The sequence below is a fragment of the Pristiophorus japonicus genome, chromosome 5, assembly GCF_044704955.1.
Source record: "Pristiophorus japonicus isolate sPriJap1 chromosome 5, sPriJap1.hap1, whole genome shotgun sequence".
NCBI lineage: Eukaryota > Metazoa > Chordata > Chondrichthyes > Pristiophoridae > Pristiophorus > Pristiophorus japonicus.
Window position 1 is genome coordinate 191,940,529 of NC_091981.1, and position 23,226 is coordinate 191,963,754.

The 23,226-nt window shown below is 46.2% G+C and overlaps 1 protein-coding gene across 1 annotated transcript in view; it reads right to left on the minus strand.

Moving 5' to 3' along the window:
• LOC139263941 (adenylate cyclase type 1-like) overlaps positions 1-23,226 on the minus strand; it is a 513,151-nt gene that overhangs the window by 180,920 nt on the left and 309,005 nt on the right. Inside the window, exons 9-11 of the mRNA XM_070880028.1 lie at positions 11,730-11,924; positions 1,994-2,091; positions 1,792-1,876 (exon numbers count right to left, since the gene is read on the minus strand). Of these exons, the coding sequence (XP_070736129.1) occupies positions 1,792-1,876; positions 1,994-2,091; positions 11,730-11,924 (378 nt within the window). The remainder of the gene's footprint in view (positions 1-1,791; positions 1,877-1,993; positions 2,092-11,729; positions 11,925-23,226) is intronic.

The following is a 23,226-nucleotide window of genomic DNA, read 5'->3' on the forward strand; positions in this document are numbered from 1 at the left end:
CAGGCCCATGTGATCCCAGGATATGAATACGCACCTGGAAGACATGTTCCTGTATCCTGGACTGTGAAACTAGCTCTCCGACCGCAATCCTAAGTTCCTCCAGGACCACCAGGAATTTTCGTTAAAAAAATTGCAGTCGGAGGCATTTGCCCGAAGGAAGCCTCCGACCACAATTTTCTCCCCATCATGAAGGTGTGCTGAGATCTGGTCTGGACCAAGGAGGAGTTATACCGATGGGTGGAAGGAGAATTTGCTGCTTTCTCGGCAGCAAACCCACCACAGAGGAAGATCTGGGACTTAGAATTTAAATAAGGTTTGAAATATATAATTCTGAATTTTACAGTGATCTATATACAGGTTTGTTGGTTTTTAGTAAGTCTTAGCATATTCTTCGCCTCCCAAATTATCTTTCAACCCTTCTCAATTGTATTCAGATATGATAATGATTCACTTTGTCCTTAATCTCATCAATCCCCATCAGTTTAATAGTTCCATCTACTGTTTTAATTTAAACCTGGAGTATATTTGCAGTACCCTCAATTCCAGTAAGATAAATCATTGCTCTCCTCAGTCCCAATAAGATGACATTCATCCTTCTTTCCATCATATTTGAGTAAATTTTTTCCCCTTCAATCCCAATCCTAAGTGAAGTTAACACACGTAAAGAGAACTATTATCACTGTGACATTTCCATGTGAGTCACGCAGAGTTGTCAAAGATGATTGTATCTACAGAATTTCATGTCTGTGGTAACTTAATACAGTAAATGACTGGCTGTGGAATCTAATAGGGCCTGAAAATCGGCACCTTAGCTGGTTTTGTGGAAAAAATGGGGTCCGCCTCACTTCTGGCACGAGCCATGCTCGACACCATATTGGTGAGGGCAAAAAGAAAAGGCATCTATTACCTTCGTCTGAAGCAGGCATTAGGCCATTAACATATTGAAGTAAGTGGCCTAATTCCTGCTTCTGCTACCTCTTACAAATTTGGTTTGCGTCTAAGGTAGCCAGCACTGATTGCCTACAGGAAAACAAATGCTATACAGTGACAAATTAAAAAATATATAAGTACTAACCATTATCATCTCCGACCTCACTCCCGACTGTGCCCACCAGGCCCTCTCTGATCTCCCCCCGATCCTGGCCCCAACCACCCCCGCGATTCTGGCCCTGACCATGCCTGACTAACCAATGATGGAGGGGGAATTTGACTCCTGCCTGAACCAGGCACAAAGTTGGGCGAGTGACTGCACCAGGAGTGAGCTCCGGGAGACCCGAACAATTTTCGGGTTTGAGTCTCATTTGAATGCAGTCGGCAAAGTGTGGATGCCAAACGGGTGCCCCGCTGCAGCTCAGTTGTGGGAGGGCGGGTAATGGGCCAGCTCCCACACTGAGCCGGTAAGTCAGGCCTGGGAGGAGGTGGTGGGGAGAACCAGTCCCAAAGGGGGGCAAGCGCAGTCCGATAGTGGGTTGCGGTATTTTTGTGGAGTCAGAAGGAGTGCTCGTGCTCCTTATCACCCCACAAAAAGGCCTCCCCAAAATATTCTAAGCCTTTTCGTGTGCATTCACCGGCGCTTGATTTGAGGAGCAGTGGTTAGACCCATCACCTATTGACATAGTCTCCCTGGACAAAAAGGACTCTCAGTTCAACTGCAAAAATGCCCTAACCTCTTCCAGCTCTGTAGTACTCTCTACCAAGAGTGCTGCACTAAAATTGTGCATCATATTGGAACAAGTATCATGTTGTTTTGATTCTATAACACTCCAAAAAGTAAAATAAAACCTAGTTTACCTGCACTCGAGTGACGTGGAGGTACATGATACAAGCAATCAGGAAACAAATGCAAAATACGAGAAGGACAAGAACCACGGTGCTCCTAACAGAGAAATGTAAAAGGAAACACGTGCTTACTTACAAACAAATAGCAGTTATTTTAGATTAGAAATAAAAAGCAAAGAGGCAGTTATATTAAGGAAGTATAGAGAATACTTACTGTGGTATTATGAGAAGATACAGAAGGCCAAATAAGGCAGCAAGTATCAATGAGAGGATAACTGCGCTGGTAAAATATTCATCATGAAGCTGATGATACTGTGGGTGGAAGAGTGAAAGAAAATCTTTACCGTGAACTGGAAATAAATCATACATCCACTATGGGGTATTCAAGGATTGGACAGAAGAAATTTTACCAAAATGCTTATTTAGAAATTAGCTGTATTTAACCAAAAATTACATCAAAATAAGACACAAACATTCTGACAGTGTTGAGAATTAATGACATATTGGCCCGGATTTTGCCGTCAGTGGCAAACGAATGGTGCTTGCCGTTCATTGCACTTACACTTGGCCACAGATTTCTGTGGGCTTTACACAGCAATTTGCAGTAATTAGAGAGCCGAAACAGCACAGTGCCTTCTGCAGGGGATTTGGGACCTGTGTGAACAGGACATGCAATGGCAGGTCTCCTCAACCAATCAGATTGAAGAATCCTTACTAAGACATGATATCGAGTCTAAACCAGGAAGTTGGAATATTTAATTCAATGTAAAATCATGTACAGAAAGCAAAATAAAGAGAGCGCAAAAAAGGTGGGTTAAGAGCGATAAAAGAGAGCGAAAGAAAAAGTAGAAAAAAATGTTTATATTTTAATTTTTTTATATTGCCAACAATAATCAAAATCTGAAGGAATGAGACTCCACACTTGCAAAAGTAAATTTTTAGTACGAGAAAGGCTGTTTGGCAGTATTTAAGACTTATCACACTGTTAAAAATTCACTTACACTTGAATGGACAAGCCCTAACTTTTTCTGGCATGTTTATTGAATAAGTACTGCAACTTCATGCTGTTGCATGTATGTGAATGCTGAGGTATCGGCGAGGTACCGATGTAGAGAAGCTTGTGGAGGAGCAGGACAACTCGGACAGCAACTTCCTGATTTCCGTGTTAAACTGCACATGTGTAGACGCCAGAAGTTGCTGTCCAGTTGCCTCACCATTATTTCAACCTCAAAATTCGGGCCATTATATGGAGAATAGTGAATTATGCATCTGGAGTCCTATGACGTCCAATGTCAAACAGCACTATGTGAAATGAACTAATCACTGTTAATGCAACATTAAAGTTATTAAACAATGGATTTTTCAGTTATACAGAAGATAAAATGCAAAAATTAAACCCTCAGTGAAATTCAAGGCCCTTATTGCAGGATCATTACACTTGAAGAGTAGGAAAGTAAACACTGCCCCCACATAATATTGGACAGCTATCAGTAATTAATTCTCAAGAAAACAAACAGATTGGGCTATGCTCTCATGATATATGACACGTCTGGATAGGAACTGACCCATCCAAACACGGAGGAGGCAGAACCAATACACACTAATAACGGGTTGGGCTGGTGCAGTGCCATTGCATGCGCACATTAAAATCAGCGGGTCCAAATTTCCTGCACTTCAACAAGCTGCTCGATCAGTTATCAAGGGAAATATCAAGTTGCTCATTGAATTGAAAACACTGACAAGCCAGTAAATTCCAGTAATGAGCCAGCCCCTCAGCAATCTTCTCAGACTGGGAGTGCAATATAACTCAGGGATATTATGACCCCGCTAAGCTGCCAGCTTTATCATCTCTACCCTTTGTGATTGAATTGCTACCTTGTAATGTAGTCCATGACTCCCACTCCACGACTCCCTATGGCTATAGATACAGGAATACAAGTACTTGTGCTTGTTATTCTCTCGTATTACCCTATCATTGGGCCCAAACTTGCCCAGGAGTTGCTCCATTTTTTTTGGAACAACTTGATTTTTATGGAGTATCTTAAAAATCGCCATTCTGTACATTTAATTTGCACAGTGTAAGTGAGTTAGGATTTATTTAGTTTAGTTTTTTTTTCCAAAAGGGGATGTTACCAGCTGTTTTGGCCATTTAAGCCAGTTTGGACAGCTAATAGTTGCTCCAAATTAAATTAGGCCAGCGTTTCTGGGCCAATTGTGGCCGCACAGAAAACCTTTGCAGAGAGTTAAGAAATCAGCGCAGGTTAGTACATTCTAAAGCACCAAATCTTCAAAGCACTAAACAAAGCACAAAAGGCATTCAAATAACAAATAAAAAATAGAAGGAAGTGGAGAAGGACTGCATCTAAAGCATCAAGACTTACAAAGTTTTAAGGAAAGTGTTGTGTATCTGTAAAGCATGCACTCCCATGTTCCGCCACCAGGGAGTGCATCCCCTGAAGTCCCAAGGGATCCCAGCATCCCTTGGGAGCACTGTATATAAGCCAGCCCCTAAAGCCTGTTCGTCACTCTGGAGTGTCTTAATAAAGACTGAGGTCACTGTTACTTTAACCTCCCTGTGTGCAGTCTCATCTGTGTTAGGAACACAATAACTGGCGACGAGTATACGAATCCAACGCAAAGATACAGCAAATTGTGGGCATCCTGGAGAAGTTCTCGGAGGGTGAGGACTGGGAAGCCTAGGTCGAACGGCTAGACCAGTACTTTGTAGCCAACAAGCTGAACGGAGAAGGAAGTGCTGCAAAAAGAAGAGCGGTCCTCCTCACGAGCTGCGGGGCACCGACCTACAGCCTCATGAAGAATCTTCTGGCTCTGGAGAAACCCACAGATAAGTCATATGCGAAGCTGTGTACACTGGTTCGGGAGCATCTTAACCAGAGGGAGAGCGTGCTGATGGCGAGGTGTCGGTTCTACACGTGCCAGCAATCTGAAGGTCAGGAAGTGGCGAGCTACGTCACCAAGCTAAGGCGACTTGCAGGACAATGTGAGTTTGATAGCTACTTTTTTGTACTGGGCATTGGCCACGAGACCATCCGACGAAAACTTTTGACTGTAGAGACACCGACCCTCAGTAAGGCCATTGCGATAGCACAGGTGTTTATGTCCACCAGTGATAACACCAAACAAATCTCTCAGCACACAAGTGCTAACAATGTTCATAAATTAACTGGAACTGTGTTTGCAAGCAGAAATGTACAGGGCAGAATCCACGAGTCTGCAACTGCCAGCAGGCCTCAGGTGACCCAGTTGACTCAGAGTCCGCAACAAAGGATGAATGCAAGGCAATTCACACCTTGTTGGCGTTGTGGAGGCTTCCATTCAGCCTATTCATGCTGCTTCAAAGGATATGTTTGCAAGAGCTGTGGAAGAATGGGGCACTTCCAACGAGCTTGCAGATGAGCTGCAAGCTCTGCAAAACCTGCTAACCACCACTTGGCAGAGGAAGATTGGTCCATGGTGGATCAAAGCAATTTCGAGCCTCAGAGAGAGGAGACAGATGCTGAAGTACACGGGGTGCACACATTTTCGACGAAATGTCCACCTATAATGCTAAATGTAAAATTGAATGGTCTACCCGTAGCCATGGAACTGGACACTGGCGCTAGCCAATCCATCATGAGTAAAAAGATGTTTGAGAGACTGTGGTGCAACAAGGCACTCAGACCAGCTTTGAGCCCCATCCACATGAAACTGAGAACGTACACCAAAGAGCTCATCACTGTCCTAGGCAGCGCCATGGTCAAGGTCATCTACGAGGGCATGGTGCACAAACTGCCACTCTGGATTGTCCCGGGCGATGGCTCCACACTGCTTGGAAGGAGCTGGCTGGGCAAAATCCGCTGGAACTGGGATGACATCCGAACACTATCACATGTCGATGAGGCCTCATGTACCCAGGTTCTTAACAAATTTCCTTCCCTTTTTGAGCCAGGCATTGGAAACTTTTCCGGGGCAAAGGTGCGAATCCACTTGGTCCCAAAGGCAAGACCCATTCACCACAAGGCGCAAGCGGTACCTCACATGATGAGGGAGAGAGTGAAAATCAAGTTGGACAGGCTGCAACGCGAGGGCATCATCTCCCCAGTGGAATTCAGCGAGTGGGCTAGCCCGATTGTTGCAGTACTCAAAAGTGATGGCACGGTCAGGATTTGCGGCAATTATAAAGTAACTATTAATCGTTTCTCGCTACAGGACCAATACCCGCCATCTAAGGCAGATGACCTATTTGCGACATTGGCAGGAGGCAAGACATTCAGCACGCTCGACCTGACTTCAGTCTACATGACGCAGGAGCTGGAGGAGTCTTCGAAGGGCCTCACCTGCATCAACACGCACAAAGGACTGTTCATCTACAACAGATGCCTGTTTGGAATTCGTCGGCTGCAGCGATCTTCCAGAGAAACATTGAGAGCCTACTCAAGTCGGTACCACACACCGTGGTTTTTCAGGACGACATATTGGTCATGGGTTGAAACACCGTCGAGCACCTACAAACCTGGATCGCATAGGGCTGCGGCTTAAGAGGTTGAAATGCATCTTCATGACAACAGAAGTGGAGTTTTTGGGGAGAAAGATCGCGGCGGATGGCATTCGGCCCACAGACGCCAAGACAGAGGCTATCAGGAACGCGCCCAGGCCACAGCACGTCACAGAGTTTCGGTCGTGCCTGGGACTCCTCAACTGTTTTGGTAACTTCTTACCAGGGTTAAGCACCCTCTTAGAGCCCCACGTATGTTATTGTGTAAAGGTGAGAACTGGGTATGGGAAAAAAACAAGTAATTGCTTTTGAGAAAGCCAGAAACATTTTATGCTCCAACAAGCTGCTTGTATTGTATAACCTGTGTAAAAGACTTGTGCTAGCATGTGATGTGTCGTCGTACGGTGTTGGGTGTGTATTACAACAAGCTAACGCTGCTGGGAAGTTGCAATCTGTCGCTGATGCCTCCAGGGGCTTGTCTAAGGCCGAGAGGACCTACAGCTTAATTGAGAAAGAGGCATTAGCGTGTGTGTTCGGGGTTAAGAAAATGCATCAGTACCTGTTTGGCTTCATATTTGAGCTGGAAACCGATCACAAGCCCCTCATATTCCTGTTCACTGAAAAAAAGGGGATAAATACTAATGCCTCAGCCCGCATACAAAGATAGGCACTCGCGCTATCAGCCTATAACTATACCATCCGCCACAGACCAGGCAGCGAGAACTGTGCGGATGCTCTCAGTCGGCTACCATTGCCCACCACTGGGGTGGAAATGGCGCAGCCTGCAAACTTGTTGATGGTGACGCAGCCCGCAGACTTGTTGATGGTCATGGAAGCATTTGAAAATGATAAATCACCTGTCACGGCCTGCCAGATTAGGACTTGGTCCAGCCAAGATTCTCTGCTGTCCCTCGTAAAAAACTGTGTACTGGGAGCTGGGCCAGCATCTCCGTTGAAATACAAGAGCTAATCAAGCCGTTCCAGCGGCGAAAGGACGAGCTGTCCATTCAGGCAGACTGCCTGTTGTGGGGTAACCGCGTTGTGCTACCCAAAAAGGGAAGGGAGCCATTCATCTTGGATCACCACAGCACATACCCAGGTATAGTAATGATGAAAGCGATAGCCAGATCCCACGTGTGGTGCCCGGTATCGACTCTAACTTAGAGTCCTGTGTACAGCAATGCCGTGTGTGTGCTCACTAAGTTTGTGGTCCTGAACCTCCAGACCATGGTTGAGGATCCATGTCGACTATGCGGGCCCGTTTCTCGGTAAAATGTTCCTGGTGGCGGTGGATGCTTTTTCAAAATGGATTGAATGTGAAATATTGTCGGGAAGCACCGCCAACGCCACCATTGAAAACCTGAGGGCCATGTTTGCCACCCACAGCCTGCCTGGCATACTGGTCAGTGACAACGGGCCATGTTTCACCAGTGCCGAATTTAAAGAATTCATGACCTGCAATGGGATCAAACATGTCACCTTGGCCCTGTTTAAACCAGCCTCCAATGGGCAGGCAGAGCGGGCAGTACAAACAATCAAACAGAGCCTCAAACGAGTCACAGAAGGCTCACTCCAAACCCGCCTGTCCCGAGTACTGCTCAGCTACCGCACGAGACCCTACTCGCACACAGGGGTGCCCCCGGCTGAGCTACTCATGAAAAGGACACTTAAAACCAGACTCTCGCTGGTTCACCCCAACCTGCATGATCAGGTAGAGAGCAGGCGGCAGCAACAAAATGTAAATGATGATTGCGCCACTGTGTCACGGGAAGTTGATCTGAATGACCCTGTGTATGTGCTAAACTATGGACATGGTCCCAAGTGCATCGCGGGCACGGTGATAGCTAAAGAAGGGAGTAGGGTGTTTGGAGTCAGACTAGACAATGGCCAAATTTTCAGAAAGCGCCTGGATGAAACGAGTCTGCGGTTCACAGACTGCCCTGAACAACCCACAGCAGACACCACCTTTTTCGAGCCCACAACACACACCCAAAGGATCAACGACACCACGCCGTACCAGGAAATCGAACCCATCACGCCCAACAGCCCAGCAAGGCCAGGCTCACCCAGCAGCCCTGCAGGGCCAAGAACACGCCAGCCCAGCGAGGACACAGTCAACACACCAGAACAGACATTTGTACCGAGGCGGTCCACCAGGGAAAGAAAGGCTCCTGACTGCCTCACCTTGTAAATAGTTTTCACTTTGACTTTGGTGGGGGAGTGATGTTGTGTATCTGTAAAGCATGCACTCCCATGTTCCGCAACAGGGAGCGCATCCCCTGAAGTCCCAAGGGATCCCAGCATCCCTTGGGAGCACTTTATATAAGCTGGCCCCTAATACCTGTTCGTCACTCTGGAGTGTCTTAATAAAGACTGAGGTCACTGTTACTTTAACCTCCCTGTGTGCAGCCTCATCTGTGTTCGGAACACAATAGAAAGATTAAGAGAAAATAAAGGAACTCTGCAAACACACAATCACAGTAGTTTAAACAACAGAAGCAGCTACTTACATGTACAGGGCTTTTTTCATGTCACTCATTACTTTGCACATTTTCACAATCATTTTTGTACCTGTACAGGGATCTCCCTATAACAAATTAAGCCAAGCAATGTTTCTATTCTCTGTAAATAATTGGCTCCAAAGGCTACATGCCGAGATACTCCCAAAAGATGTGTAAAATAGAAACAACTTCCCCATATTTTTGCCAGAAACAAGTTAGCACAGCAGGTTCCCACCTGTTCAATAGCTCACAGGCCGGTGCGGGAGACCATTCGGCCAGGGATAGGGGCGGCGAATATCGGGTCGTCCATTCATCCAGGGATAGGGGCGGCGAGCATCAGGTCCCGCTCACAGCCTGCAGGACGCGCTGGGAGGGCGAGGAGCTACTGCACATGCGCGCAGACTGCACTGTGCATGCGGACTGCTGCCGGCACTGTTTTCGGCGCAGGGCTGTAGCTCCGCCCCCCACTCCACTATATACGCTGTGCCAGGACCCAGGACACACAGCAGAGCGGCCAGAATCGTGAGTACGTTTTTTGGCGCCGCTTTGAGTGCACAAAGTCAGCGCATCTCGGGTGAGTGCGCCGGAAAAAGGGGTTGGGGAAATTTGGGTCCTCATTAACGCTACATTGTGTTAAAGTGCATTTTTTTTTAGTAAAATGCTTTCTTCCTCTAAACTGACAAGACCAGATATTCCATTTTCTAGTAAAACCTGATAGTCCAGCATCATATAATCCCATAAAGTCTATCTTCATGTCAGGTGACAGATTGAAGTAGCAGATAGAGGAAAGAAATGTTGACAAAGCTCAGTAGCAAGAAATCACAGTAGAACCTGCCTGATTTTCATCCCATTAATGAAATAAGCAACATATCTACTTTATGATTGGTACTGAAATTGCTATAAATGAAGTTAAAAGAGACCGAGGAGCCTTTGTTGAATCAACATCTGTCCAACCAGTGTAGAGCAGCATTAAACTGTTGAACTATGTAACCAAAACAGCAGAATACAAGTGAGAGGAAATCGTGATCAAACAGACTCTGGTCAGACCACACCTTGAGTACTATCACTAAGACACACCGGAGATACATAAGTATTAGAGACAGTGCAGAGGAGAGGCACAAAGCTGATCCTTCATATCAAAGGTCTGAGCTTTGAGGAAAAACTTGAGCAACTTGGACTTTTCAGCATTGAAAAGAGATGTTTGAGAGGTGAACTTAGAGGTGTATATGATAATTAAAGGAATGGAAAAGGTAAATCTGGAATGTTACTTTAAATTAAATTGTGAGATTACAACAAGGTGACATAGGTTCAACTCACTAAAAGGTAAGTTTAAGACCGATATCAGAACATTTCCCTTTACACAAACAGTTGGAATAGGCCATTAGATAAAGTACTTGAATCATTTCAGAAGCATCTAGATTCTGCAATGGGGAACTTTAAGGTTTAATGGCCTTTCCCGCCTGTAATTATCTTGTGATCTTGTTGAAGCTCCTCTGCATGCTCAGCTGGTAAATACATTGCCTGCTGCCATACTGACTCATATTAAGCTAAAAGGCCCCAGTCAATCCTTGTCCTGTGCTGAGTTAGCTAATCTCAGCTGCAGGTTCCCATATCTAATCACTATGTAATGAATCCTGGTGGACGGTGCGTGTGTGGATTTTGACAAAATTGACGAATACGAACAAAAGACAGGGAAAAACCAGATGGTCCATCAAGCTTGCTCCACATCATTACAAAAGCAAAATACTGCGGATGCTGGAAATCTGAAATAAAAACAGAAAATGCTGGAAACACTCAGCATCTGTAGAGAGAGAAACAGAATTAACAGATGGGTTATCGACCTGAAACCTTAACACTGTTTCTCTCTCCACAGATGCTGCCTGACCTGCTGAGTATTTCCAGCATTTTCTGTTATTTGCTCCATACCATGATGGCCGGAGCAATGTGACTAAACACTTCTGCCCTCCCGCATGCACCCGCACCCCCATCCCTCAAACCCCCACCCCCACGTCTCCTTCCACAACCATGTATTCTCCTAGGAGAGGCAAAAAAAACAGGGCCAATAAGGGAAAAAACACTCGGGAAATTTCCTCTGCAGCAAGACTGCCAAGTCTCTTCAATTATTATCCATCTGTAACCAAATATCCTCATTTTGGTTACATTTGGTCTTTATTTTAACTACAAGACTTTTCCCATACAGAAATCAGCCTGTTTAAAGCAATACAGTTATCCAATTGAGTAAAATTGTTTTGAGGAAACAAATTTGCTTTTGAAAAGTTTGTCATAGAATCGTAAAATGTTACAGCAGATAATCAGAAATTCAGCCCCTCAGCCCTGTGTCGGTGTTCTCTCCATCTAGTGTACTTGCAATTGCCATATAGCCTTTAATATTCCTCGGCATCGAGCAACAATCTAACTCCCTTTTGAAAGCATTTATGGACTCTGCTTCACCAATGGCTTGTGGCAGGGAATTCCATATTCTACCACTTGTCAAGTAATTTCAGTGCTTCTCCCCTCTTCTCGTGCAGACACAGACTTATGCTGAGGTACCGTCGCACAGTCACTGGTCATGCTTCAATACCTCACCCAAGCAACCGTTATGAGTCTAGACAGCAAATATTAACAGGCAATATTATCACGAGACATTTTACGGCCAAGCTAAATCCTGCCCTGACTCAACAAATACACATATAGTGGTTTAGCTCGGGCTACTGGTCAGCAATCAGGATTGGGAACACTGGCTGACTTTTTCTCCTCCCTCGCCACAAGATGCTGAGGCTAACTATGGGTTGGAGTGCATGTCTGTAAAGCAACCTGCCCAATTTCCCAATATGTGCTGCACCCTGATGATCGCATGCATTGGGTGAAAACCCAGGAAAGTCTTCCCTTTCACATGGACTAGTCTGAACCTTAAGAAAACAGCATGTTTATCTTGTTTTATAAAAATAACTTACTTTCTGTTCCCTTTCAGTTTGCTTGTATTTTAAAGTAACAAAATGTAAATCTGCCATTTCAGACTCTGTTTGCCGAGCTTCAATTAACCGGCTGATGTATCGATTCACTCGAGTTCCTGGAGTGTTATGTGTAACATTTGTAGAAAAAGATGATCGATTCCTGACTTTTTCAGATGCTGTCCTCAGTGCTCTTCGCTTTGTAAATAAAAGAAAATGTTTTAATTAGTGACGGTTTGAGGGAGAACCACTCTGCTACATTCCAATTTTCAATCCATACACTTTGACAGTCCTAGTGCAAAAGCTTTTTTTTCAGCTCTAATCCTGCTAACAGGATGGGAGGAAGGGCCTCTATTTCCTTAATCTGTTAAATAGGTCTTGATATTTTCTTGGCTAACTTTAGCAGTCAATAAATCTCTGGAAAATAGTTTCAATGGTATTTGATGAATGACACAGCTATACTACTTTTACTTGATTTTATGCAATTAAGGACATTTTTACAAGTACTTTAACCACAGTACACGCCGCATAAAAGCTGATACTGATTTGTGTGTGTATTATACACAGATTTCACAGATGTTCAATGGAAGAAACTTTTAAAATTATATGGAGATTTAAATATGGATATATAAACATTTATATGGAGATCTGTCCGTTGGACATAGCTGACTGACAAGATATACATTGAGGAACAACAGGTTTTGCCAGGTTTTCCACAATGAGAAAGAAATAATAATATTGGTGAGTTGCATGATCTTTGTCCTGGATAGAATAAATGGAGCAGTCTAACTACTATGTATTTTATTTATACAAGCTCTGTGAAATTTTCATTGGCATTATCTCATCTGTAGCCATTAAGATTATGTTAATGGTAAATGCAAGGTAATCACTCTCATTATCTACCTAATTGATGACAGGAGAATTAGATCCAAAGCCAGTTTATACTGATGTATAAATGGCAGCATAATAGCACCTCAAAAGAGTGGCAATGATAACGATTGTCCATAATCAGGACCGATAGTGTTCTGAGGTTTTGCAGCATTCGAAACTACCTATGAATTTCTCTCTTGCTCGTTTTATTTCTTTCTTTCCCCACACTTTGAATGCTGCACTTGAGGTTCCATTTAAATTCCGCTCTTTTCCACAATTCACTTGCCCACTATGCTTACAATGCCTGCTACCTGTCCTTGCCACCATGTTAAGTTGAACACACACAGTGGCCAGAATGAATGCGGGTTTGTGAGCGGATTAGCTGTTAAAAGCACTGAAATTGACAGCGCGTCAGGAACCCGCCGACTTCTGCCTTCAACTCCGACATGTTTCTCAGCGTGCCAGAGACCCCTTCGGGAGAGGCGGGCGACCTCTTTCAAGTATTTAAGATGTTTTTAACAGACTATTCAGCTTTTATTGATCATGGGCTTCCTGAAACTCACCTGTCAAAGCAAGGCGAGAGGGTAGCGGCCATTGTGTGAGTTTCACAATTGAAATTGAAATAATCACATAAATACCCAAACTTCACAATTGCTTCCTTGTCTAAGGAAAGGCTTTTTCTGACATCATTGTTGCAGACAATTTGCCTTCAGGGGTTTGCAGGTGATTTCTGCAACCTCAGAAGTCACTCCCACTACATTGGAGGATTGTGCCTCTGATCTCCACTTCAACTGGCATCTGTCAAATCAGCATGGATGCTGCTTATGCTGTTTCAATTTGGACCTCAGATTCGGTCCAAGATGAGCCCCAGCAGCAACACCAGCAGCAGCGGTCTTCTCCTAACCGAGCGGCTGCGCACAGGAGGGGATGAGCACAGGGTGCACCTCTCAGGAGGCGATACCCCCAACATGGAGTATACAGACAGAGGAGCAGCTTCTGGACATGATTGAACACCAGTGCCTCAGGAGGCTCAGGCTATCACGTCAGATTGAGGCAGACATTTGTAGTCTGCTGGAAGAAGACTTGTTGTCAAGTGAACCTGGTGGACCTGCCTTACCATCTTCTTCACGTCAGGCTCCTTCCAGGAATCTACAGCAGACATTTGCAGGATCTCGTAGTCGGCCGCACAAAGATGCATCATCCAGGTGACCGATGCCATATTTCACAAGTCAGGCACTTATGTACACTTTGTCACTGATGAAGCCAGTGTTACTGAGTGGGGGCTCGGCATTGCTGTTCTGGCTGGCTTCCCACGGGTGTAGGGCATCATTGACATTGGCATCAAGGCACCCCAGATCATCCAGGTGTGTTTGTAAACTGCAAGGGCTTCCACTCCCTCAAAGTGCAGCTCATCAGCAACCACAAAAAGATCACCATGCATGTGCAAGCTAAATTCCCAGGGAGCTATCATGACTCTTTCGTTCTGCACCACAGCACCCTCCCTCAGCTCTTTGCACCTCTGACCAGACTTACCAGCTTGCTGCTTGGAGACAAGGGCTATCCACTGAAGACGTGGCTGATGACACCTTGGTGGAGGCCAAGCAATGAGGCTGAGGAGCGTTACAATCAAAGCCACATGACAATCAGATATGTTATAGAGCAAGCAATAGGCATGCTGAAGATACGCTTCAAATGCCTGGACAGATCTGGAGGAGCGCTTCAGTACGTACCAGTCAGGATCTCCAGCATAGCACAGCAACGAGGAGTGGAGCTGCAGGATGAGCAAGATGTAAAATGCAGAGCCTCCTCGGAGGAAGAGCAGGTGGAAGATGATGGAGGAGGAGGAGCAGGTGGAAGATGATGATGAGGAGGAGGAGCAGGTGGAAGATGATGATGAGGAGGAAGAGCAGGTGGAAGATGATGATGAGGAGGAGGAGCAGGTGGAAGATGATGATGGAGGAGGAGGAGCAGGTGGAAGATGATGAGGAGGATGAAGAGCAGGTGGAAGATGATGATGAGGAGGAGGAGCAGGTGGAAGATGATGGAAGAGGAAGAGCAGGTGGAAGATGATGATGAGGAGGAGGAGCAGGTGGAAGATGATGATGAGGAGGAGGAGCAGGTGGAAGATGATGATGAGGAGGAGGAGCAGGTGGAAGATGATCGAGGAGGAGCAGGTGGAAGATGATGATGAGGAGGAAGAGCAGGTGGAAGATGATGATGAGGAGGAAGAGCAGGTGGAAGATGATGATGAGGAGGAAGAGCAGGTGGAAGATGATGATGAGGAGGAGGAGCAGGTGGAAGATGATGATGAGGAGGAGGAGCAGGTGGAAGATGATGATGAGGAGGAAGAGCAGGTGGAAGATGATGGAGGAGGAGGAGCAGGTGGAAGATGATGATGAGGAGGAAGAGCAGGTGGAAGATGATGGAGGAGGAGGAGCAGGTGGAAGATGATGATGAGGAGGAAGAGCAGGTGGAAGATGATGGAGGAGGAGGAGCAGGTGGAAGATGATGATGAGGAGGAAGAGCAGGTGGAAGATGATGGAGGAGGAGGAGCAGGTGGAAGATGATGATGAGGAGGAAGAGCAGGTGGAAGATGATGATGAGGAGGAGGAGCAGGTGGAAGATGATCGAGGAGGAGGAGCAGGTGGAAGATGATGATGAGGAGGAGGAGCAGGTGGAAGATGATCGAGGAGGAGCAGGTGGAAGATGATGATGAGGAGGAAGAGCAGGTGGAAGATGATGATGAGGAGGAAGAGCAGGTGGAAGATGATGATGAGGAGGAAGAGCAGGTGGAAGATGATGATGAGGAGGAAGAGCAGGTGGAAGATGATGAGGAGGAGGAGGAGCAGGTGGAAGATGATGATGTGGAGGAGGAGCAGGTGGAAGATGATGATGAGGAGGAAGAGCAGGTGGAAGATGATGAGGAGGAGGAGGAGCAGGTGGAAGATGATGATGTAGGAGGAGAAGCAGGTGGAAGATGAGGATGAGGAGGAGGAGCAGGTAGAAGATGATGGAGGAGGAGGAGCAGGTGGAAGATGATGATGAGGAGGAGGAGCAGGTGGAAGATGATGGAGGAGGAGGAGCAGGTGGAAGATGATGGAGGAGGAGGAGCAGGTGGAAGATGATGATGAGGAGGAAGAGCAGGTGGAAGATGATGGAGGAGGAGGAGCAGGTGGAAGATGATGGAGGAGGAGGAGCAGGTGGAAGATGATGATGAGGAGGAAGAGCAGGTGGAAGATGATGGAGGAGGAGGAGCAGGTGGAAGATTATGATGAGGAGGAGCAGGTGGAAGATGATGTAGGAGGAGGAGCAGGTGGAAGATGATGATGAGGAGGAAGAGCAGGTGGAAGATGATGGAGGAGGAGGAGCAGGTGGAAGATGATGATGAGGAGGAGGAGCAGGTGGAAGATGATGATGAGGAGGAAGAGCAGGTGGAAGATGATGATGAGGAGGAAGAGCAGGTGGAAGATGATGAGGAGGAGGAGGAGCAGGTGGAAGATGATGATGAGGAGGAGGAGCAGGTGGAAGATGATGATGAGGAGGAAGAGCAGGTGGAAGATGATGGAGGAGGAGGAGCAGGTGGAAGATGATGGAGGAGGAGGAGCAGGTGGAAGATGATGATGAGGAGGAGGAGCAGGTGGAAGATGATGATGAGGAGGAAGAGCAGGTGGAAGATGATGGAGGAGGAGGAGCAGGTGGAAGATGATGGAGGAGGAGGAGCAGGTGGAAGATGATGATGAGGAGGAAGAGCAGGTGGAAGATGATGAGGAGGAGGAGGAGCAGGTGGAAGATGATGATGAGGAGGAAGAGCAGGTGGAAGATGATGAGGAGGAGGAGGAGCAGGTGGAAGATGAGAAGGAGGAGGAGGAACCTGAGGTGCAGATGGCACCAGCAGCTGCGTGAGAAGCTGGAGATAGACTCATAATTGCACAATTTAGTTAGGTTGTACCAGTGCACCCATATGGCACCCAGATGCTGAATCGAATCACACCCCCTCCCGACCCACCATCGCCACAAAGCAGTGCTAAAATGATCAAACCATTCCAGTCAAACACACACCCATTGCTCGAGGTTAAGTAATGTTTCACCATTCACTGCAAATGAGAAGGTCACTTCCCAGGCAGCAGGCAAAAATGGACAAGACGGAAGGGTGGTACAAAGAAATACATTTATGTGGCTCATAAATAGAACAGAAACTTAACCTCTATAGCATCTTGCAAACACCCATGTGCATCTCCTTATGCATCTACAATTGTGTAATTTTTCTTTTCCTAGTGCTTCTATGAGATGGCTTCAGCAAAGGTAGAGGCAAGCTGCTCACTTCCCTGCTGTGACTGCTTGGACACTTATGGCAGACGTCCTCTGGGTTTTAGGGCCCGTGAGGGCCCCGCCAAAGACTGCTCCTCCTGTGACTGTGCAGGGTCAGACTCGGCCATCGGGATCCGAGGCAGCATGAGGGGCGCTGAATGAGGGGGAGGCAACGGGGAGAAGTGGAAGCACTTTGAGCAGAGCTCCCACTTCCATGTCCCCTCTCACCATTTTCCATCTCATGGGCCACTCGCACTTCCCTGCTAGCAAGGAGCTGGAAAGCACCTTGCTGCATATCAGTGGGGCGATGAACGCCCAAGTCTACGTTTATATCCTCCCTAGATATGAGTGCAATCAGAGTCTGCAAGTTGTTGTTCACAACAAGCATGTTCTCATTTGACTGGCGCATTTGCTCCTAGGTGCAGGTGGCCACCTGGAATAGCACATCGCCGCCAACGCCTGCGAAATTGTGATGCTCATGTTGGAGATGGACTCCTCCATTCTCCCCACAATCGCAAACATTGCGGCTGGAAAAGCTGCCAGAGCTCGTGCATTTTTTGCTGCTCCTCTTTGTCATCGGCCCCTGAGGTTCAGCATCTGCATCCAGCTGAGCAGAGCTTGGAGTGTCCTGCGCTCTCCGACAAGGACTCTCCACTGCCGTCCCTCTCGCCACCATCTGCTCTTGCTCACTTGTGATCTGTGAGACACCAGGTGACAGCACTACTCTCTGTCTCACAGGATCCACCGAGGTGTGCCTATCTGCGCTGGTGCTGGCTGCGCATGGGTCTGGTGACGGTGCGCCCTCAGAGAGTGGGGCAGCCTCTGAGGAGTTGTCTTCCTCCTCTGGCCGGACAGTGTGGGGGAAAGGGGGGTTCACTTGATGGTCCTGTGGGAGAGTAAAGACATGAATTAGAACTGTTATAAGAATGTTGTAAGTTACCATAATGCACAAGATCATATTTCACTGGCAGCTGACATGTCACCCTGAGTGACAGTTATATGCCATGTGGCTGTATGATATTTAATTCTGTCACCAGATTGCTGGAAAGTTCCCTTCTCTTCATCTCCCACGACCAGCAGCTCTGCAACTTTACTTATGTCGAGCGCCGCTACCTCTGATGGCATCAATGCAGTGGTGATTGGAGGGCCACCTCCCATTCGCTGCCTCTTCTAGATGTTTTGCGCTCTCTTCTCCTACAATGAGCGATTACATTATATAGGATTACATGGGATATACTGCACAGAAACAGGCCATTCGGCCCAACCAATCCATGTCGGCATTTATGCTCCACTCGAAGGAAACCAAGGAACTTTAAGTGAGCTTGATGGAATGAGTGTAAGGGACGTTTGGGGTACATCTGTAGAGGGTGACTATGAGGGAGAGGCATGATGTTGCCAAATAGTCTCTTTCTGTGGCATTATTTTCTATGATTCGATGATTGCATTTGGATCAGGGTGAGTGCCAGTGATAGATAGTCAGATAGGATGTGAGTAGGTGCATAGACAGTGAGTGATGGGTGCACTTGCAAGATAGGTTGGTGTGAGGAGTGATGTGCAGGAGCAGGCTTGGGAAGGAAGAGTGAGGGGATTGGGGTGACACGCATATTAGGATGCAGTTGAATGTGGCATTGTACTCTCCTTTCCTGACCTTATGAGGTAATTTAATCATTTCCTGCATTGGATCCAGGAACAGCGGACAAGAGTCCTGCTGTTCACTTCATCCATGATTTCCAGCCATGCCCTCTTTGTATCTACTGCTTGCCTCTTCCTCTCATCACCAGGGAAGAGGACCTCCTTGCGGGCTCTCACTCCCTGGAGCAGGATTTCCAGGAAGGCATCACTAAACCTCAGTGCAGCCTTTTGGCGGTGAGCCTGCATCTTTGCATAAAGTGGCTAAACCTTCACAGTCAAACCAGTTGGTCTATCTCACAGCAACAGCTAACCCTCAGACCAACCTCTGGACCATCTCCAACAACCTTCAACTCTGACCTGTCCACTGCCCCTTTAAATAGGTACGGTGAAGTTGAGTAATCCGTTTCGTCATCAGACCCGCTCCAGTTAATTGGAAACCCGCATGATTAACTCAATAAGAGTTAAAAAGAGACTGCAGAGTGCGCTGATGGAATGTTTGGGGCAGCGACCCATTATACAGCCCCCACCCCCGCCCCTCCCACCGCAACCAACCCAATGCTAATGTAAAAATTCAGCCCAGAGAATTCCAGACAGCATGAAGTCTGAAGCTAACAAATTAATTTGCACAGATGCCTATTCAGTTCAAAATTGTGATGGCGTCTCGTTATAAAAGGTTCTCTCCCTGAAGTAGAATGCAACACTAACTTGTCCATGGCTGCTGGGTGTTGGGTATTCAATGTGACTATGCTTTCTGCACTAATTTTTAGTATCTAGGAGAACCAGACAGACTCTACTAATCCTTTGCATTACAGATGTAGAGGAAAAGGAAGGGGTGGAAATAACTGGCACTATGATGTATTGTTGTGCCACTGCAGGATCTGCAATCTCTTGCCTGACTGAATTTGGTTGGACATTCTGCAGCAATTGGTCTGAAGTTGCTGCAGAATTTTGCACATTGTAAGTATCTATGAAGGGACTGCACCGCTGAAAATGTACTTTCTTCAACAAAAAGAAAAGTGGCCATATTTTCTATCAAGTGAGTGAGGAAGAGACCACATCAGTTCTTTTACCGCTTGCATTATATCAATGGTACATTTTTTCATAGAATGAGTCATGATTTTGGAAATTCAGAAGTTATCTATGTAGATGTGATAATATAATTTCTATGCTCAATAAAGTTTTGTAAGAAAACATATGGTATAACATCTTATGTGCAGCTTTTTAAAATAAGTCAGATAATACAGAGCTCAAAATTGATATATTCAGAAACCGTATTACCGTATTCACCTAGATGGCTTATGAACATCCCAAATCATGCCACAAAAGGAGCTAATGTTGTGCTTGAGATGATGAGTAAATAAGGAGATGGCCTTCTTTGACCTCACAAAGGCCTTTGACACTGACAACCATGAGGGGCTTTGGAGCGTCCTCCACAGTTTCGGTTGCCTTCAAAAGTTTATCACCATCCTCCACCTGCTCCATGATGACAGGCAAGCCATGATCCTGACCAATGAATCCACCATATACCCAATCCATGTATGGACCGGGGTCAAGCAGGGTTGTGTCATCGCACCAATGCTCTTCTCAATATTCCTTGCTGCAATGCTCCATCTCACTCTCAATAAGCTCCCCACTGGAGTGGAACTAAATTATAGAACCAATGCGAACCTGTTCAACCTTCGTTGCCTCCAGGCTAGATCCAAGGTCGTCCCATCCTCTGTCATCGAACTACAGTATGCGGATGACGCTTGCGTCTGCGCACATTCAGAGGCCGAACTCCAAACCATTGTCAACATCTTCACCTATGCAAATGAAAGCGTGGGCCTTACACTAAACATCCATAAGACAAAGTTCCTCCACCAATCTGACCCTGCCACACAGCACTGCCCCCCGGTCATTAAAATACATGGCGTGGCATTGGACAATGTGGACCATTTTCCATACCTTTGCAGCCTACTATCAATAAGGGCAGACATCGAATGACAAGGTCCAACACCGCCTCCAGTGTGCCAGCGCAGCCTTCAGTCGCTTGAACAAGAGAATGTTTGAAGACCAGGACCTCAAATCTGGCACTAAGCTTATGGTCTACAGGACAGTAGTAATACTCGCCCTTCTATATGGCTCAGAAATATGGACTATATACGTAGACACCTCAAAACGCTGAAGAAGTACCACCAGTGCTGCCTCCGCAAGATTCTGCAAATCCACTGGGAGGATAGACCCACCAACATCAGTGTTCTCACTCAGGCCAACAACCCCAGCATTGAAGCACTGACCACACCTGACCAGCCAAGTTGGGAGGGCCACATCGTCCGCATGCCCGACACGAGACTCCCTAAGCAAGCGCTCTACTCGGAACTCCTACACAGCAAGCGAGCCAAAGGAGGGCAGAGAAAATGTTTCAAGGACACCCTCAAAGCCTCCTTGATAAAGTGTAACATCCCCATCGACATTTGGGAATCCCTGGCCCAAGACTGCCCAAAATGGAGGAAGAGCATCTTGGAGGGCATTGAGCATCTCAAGTCTCGTCGCTGAGAGCATGCAGAAATCAAGCGCAGACAGCGGAAGGAGCGTGCGGCAAACTACACTCCCCACCCACCCTTTCATTTAACCACAATCTGCCCCACCTGTTACAGAGCCTGTAATTCCCACATTGGACTGTACTGAGAACTCACTTTTAGAGTGGAAGCAAGTCTTCCTCGATTTCGAGGGACTGTCTATAATGATGAAATAAGGAGAGGAAGAAGTGAAGGAAATAGAGGGGGTTGACATCTTCTGGCACTAAGATAAGTGATCCAACACTCATGGGTATAACAGTCTGGAAAAAAATCCTGGAGGAGGGCACCATACTTGCAAGGTCTTCCACTGGACTACCTTACAAAAATAACAGGAAACATACTTTAAATGCAAAAATAATCTTTTGACATTGTGTTTTCTAAACACATGCAAACATACTACAAACAGAACAATATCACCCACTGTTCTTTAACAAGTTAAATCATTAGTTTGTTGTATTTAGACCTTTTATAATTTGGAAGGTGTGGACTGTTTTGATACCTTCATTATATTGTGTGAATTGCCTATCACCTCTTCTGACAGGCCATTGCTTTGAAAATCCCCCAAGTAACGATTTAGTAAATTCACAGTAGCAGCTTAGCTCTAAGACTATTATTTTCACAAATGAATCATGCAGCTACTTTATTTCATTATGTAATGTAGTCTAAACACAAATCATTAAAGTTTTCACATGTGTTGTCAACCATCCCATCCTGATTCAATGCTACACAGCAGGCTGTAAAGATGACTGCTATTGTGCACATGAAGATAATGGATTTACATTAGCAGTAGGTCCAGTTACAGTATGATCACACATTGTAGTACACTCTTTAATATCACTAATATGAGATCTATTTCCTCTGTTCACTAATGTTCCAAAGAAAGTGGGAATCTCACTGTATACTCATGCTGTTTTTTATGCTATTAGCAAAAGGACGAAAATATGTCCATTACATAGAGAGTATCAAAATACCCTGAAAAATGTAAAGAAATACCAGCTTTTCCAATACCAATATATTGGGGGAGAAATTGGCCTGGTTTGCACCTCCCGTCAGCACCTGCGGGTGGCGTTAACGGGGCGCTAAGGGCTTACTAACTGGGCACGGCAAAATCACCGACGCCCGCGAACTTCCCTGGCAGTTTTGTGCTAGCGCTAACACTTACCGCCTCGCTGCTTTGCGCCCTGGAGATCGTGACATCATCCGGTGCACAGTGCCCTGTTAACGCTGTGGATGCAATATTCGCTCCCGCCCCCCTGCAGCATCGCCGAGCATCAATAACGGCAGCCGCAGGAGGGGTTGGCGCCTCAGCTCGCCGCTTGGGGAGCGCTAATTAAAGGCAGTGGTGGTCAGGTAGGGCAAAATTTGATGATGTCCCCAGTGTTGTGTGTTTTGCTTTTTTGGACCCCGCAATTGCTCAGCCCTGTACTTCCTTAGAGTGCTTGGGGCTGCTATGGACTTAGCTCAGGTGCTGTGGCCCCACAGACAGTCGGAAAACTCAGTCACCCCAGCATTGGCCCTTCCCTTTGTGAGGAATCAGCCTGTACAGACGGCAAGGTGCACGGAATATTGCTCAGCACTCTGCCGCTACCTCTCCTCTCACTCCCTTTAGCGCTCTAAGGGAAGTGATAGCGCTTGATTTAGCTCTCTACTTCCCTCTTGGAACGCTAAAACGGAAGTTCCCGTCAGCTTCAATGTTTTTTTTGGTCCAATGATACTTTTGTGCTCCCACAAAAGTTATCGCCCCAAAAGGGGCGTGATGCAATTTCTAGCCCATTGTGTGTTAATCTCACTACTATTGCTAGCACACAGTTTACTCAGTTTACAAGTTTACAAGTTTACAGCATTAATGTAACAGAGCTGATGCACATAGATGTGAGTAAATTGACAGCTTTTATTTGGTGTGTACTGTAAAACCACAAGAAAATCATACATTGTCTTCAAATGCCACGCCCCCTTGTCTGCCTTTAGCCCATATCCATTAATAACTTTGGTTAATAAAAAGCTATCAATTAACAATTGATCTAGCATCAATTGGCATTTGCAGAAGAGAGTTCCAAATTTCACTTCTGAAAGTCTGGCTCTAATTTTTAGATAATGCCTCCTAGTCCTAGAATCCCCAACCAGTGGAAATA